The sequence below is a fragment of the Salvelinus sp. IW2-2015 genome, linkage group LG1 (assembly GCF_002910315.2).
Source record: "Salvelinus sp. IW2-2015 linkage group LG1, ASM291031v2, whole genome shotgun sequence".
NCBI lineage: Eukaryota > Metazoa > Chordata > Actinopteri > Salmoniformes > Salmonidae > Salvelinus > Salvelinus sp. IW2-2015.
Genome location: NC_036838.1, coordinates 40728106 through 40730315, shown reverse-complemented (window position 1 = coordinate 40730315; position 2210 = coordinate 40728106). Strand labels below are relative to the sequence as shown.

At 42.5% G+C, this 2210-nt stretch overlaps 1 protein-coding gene across 1 annotated transcript; it reads left to right on the top strand.

Annotated features, from left to right (window-relative positions):
* Positions 1–802: 802 nt before the first annotated feature.
* On the top strand, positions 803–1960 carry LOC111970497 (transcription factor HES-5-like). The gene is made up of 2 exons (XM_023997321.2): positions 803–914; positions 1028–1960. The coding sequence occupies exons 1-2, from the start codon at positions 852–854 to the stop codon at positions 1424–1426; spliced, it is 462 nt and encodes a 153-aa protein (XP_023853089.1). The 5' UTR covers positions 803–851; the 3' UTR covers positions 1427–1960.
* The last annotated feature ends 250 nt before the right edge of the window (positions 1961–2210 follow it).

Sequence of the window (2210 nt, the reverse complement as noted above, 5' to 3'; positions counted from 1 at the left end):
CCCAGGTTAATTGCGCCTTCCACAAAGTAGCCAGGCCTATTCCAGAAAAACTCAACAATTTTGACAAAGGACATGCCCAAGTCCTTGGTCAGACGCATTAACCACTGGTGAAGAGACTAAAGACGGCTAAAATACAGTGTGTGCAAATGGAGTAAGGAGGTAAGGAAATAAATAGGCCATGGTAGCGAAGTAATTACAATTTAGCTAATTAACACTGGAGTGATAGATGTGCAGATGATGATGTGCAAGTAGAAATACTGGTGTGCAAAAGAGCAAAAAAGTAAATAAAAACAATATGGGGATGAGGTAGGTAGTTGGATGGGCTATTTACAGATGGGCTATGTACAGCTTCAGCGATCGGTAAGCTGCTCAGATAGCTGATGCTTAAAGTTAGTGAGGGAGATATAAGTCTCCAACTTCAGCAATATTTGCAATTCGTTCCAATCATTGGCAGCAGAGAACTGGAAGGAAAGAAAGGGTCCCTTATTAACAAGGGTCCCTTAGGGTCCCTTATCAAGTCTACCATTTTGACCCAGTCCCCATCTGCAGAAGCCTGATAGAGAATGTTCCTAGGTAATACAAGTGTAACGACCTGCTTGTGTTCAGTCTGTGCCTCTGATATCTGTAGTACCGTTCCTTTGTTGGCCAGTTAACCATGAGATAATTCATGCCTCTCCCATTGTTGTGTTCGCCTCGCCCACTGACCTCGGAGTGTGGGAAAGCTAATCCAGCCTGGGACTCATGGTTTTGTAATGATAATGTGCTCTTATAAATAGGGGAGTGGGCTACTCTCTCAGCTCACAACTCACTCAACTTCCTCAGAGAAGCACACACACTCTCTCTCTACCCGAATGGCTCCTACCTACACCAGCGACTCTGCCAACACCATGCTCTCTGCTAAAGACAAACATAAAGTAAGTATTATTTATAACATATGTTTGTGTCATTGTTTACTGTTGAATCATTTTCTTCTTGATTTGAACATTAAGGACATAGAACTAACTGAATGCCCTCTTTTCTTAATCAGCTAAGGAAACCAGTGGAGAAGATGTGTAGAGACCGCATCAACACCTGCATAGAGCAGCTCAAGACCCTGCTGGAGAGGGAGTTCCACAAACAGGACCCCAACACCAAGCTGGAGAAGGCTGACATCCTGGAGATGACAGTGGGGTTCCTGAAGCAGAAGCTGCAGCCTCAGAGCCCAGTCCCCCAGAGGGCCCACAGTGAGGGCTACTCCCAGTGCTGGAGGGAGACCCTGCACTTCCTGTCTTCCAGCTCCATGAAGGACATGATGCTTCAGAACCTCCAGAGAGCTGGCCAGGACGTCTGCCCCTCCTCGCCACTCTCCTTCCAACATCAACACCACAGCCAGGGCCCAGTGAAGCAGGCCACCAGTGGTCACAAAACAGTCTGGAGGCCCTGGTAGAGACAAACTATTTAACAAACTGGATGGGTGTTTACCGTCTTTCATGCTGTAGGAAATCTCTATTTCCAATTGTAATATCTACTTAGGTCCTTTATGAAGGATAGTGAACATCATATGACAAGCGTTATAGTTTGTTGTCTCCTGTATGGAGCTGTCTGTAAAAAAGGCTTCTATGAATCTGCTTTGTGAGTAGACGTAGGGAATACTTTTTCTGTCATGTGGCATATGACTCCTATGGAGTCGACTCAAGTATTGATTTGTGTGTGATTCTGTGATGAATATAGAATCAATAGCATTCAAAATGCTAAATATTTATTGGAGATTACTTCTCATGTTTAAGTGTTCTTAAAGGGAAATCAGATTATGTTACCTTTTGTAAAGGAACTGATTGCACATAATGCATATTGAAACATTTGTATTTTACATTTTTACAGTGGATGTGCGTAGACTTTGTATTTTGACATTGTTGGTGTTTAACCTAAACTGGATGCACAAGTGGATATCAAACCAAAATAAACAATGATATTGACAATGCATATTGGCAGGCTGCTATTGATTATTTTATCGCCACTGAAGTCTGAAGTCTCTCTCTCTATGTCTTTTGCTCTCTCTCTCTCTCTCTATTTATATCTGTCTATCTATGTCTTTCTCTCTCTGTCTCTCACACTGTGCCACACACAAATCATGTATTCTAAATCTCAGAATCTACTGTCTTCATGAGTCTAATGGCAACAGTTTTAACAAAAGCGCAGTCTTTAGTTTGTAGCTCTAAATTATAGTTAAT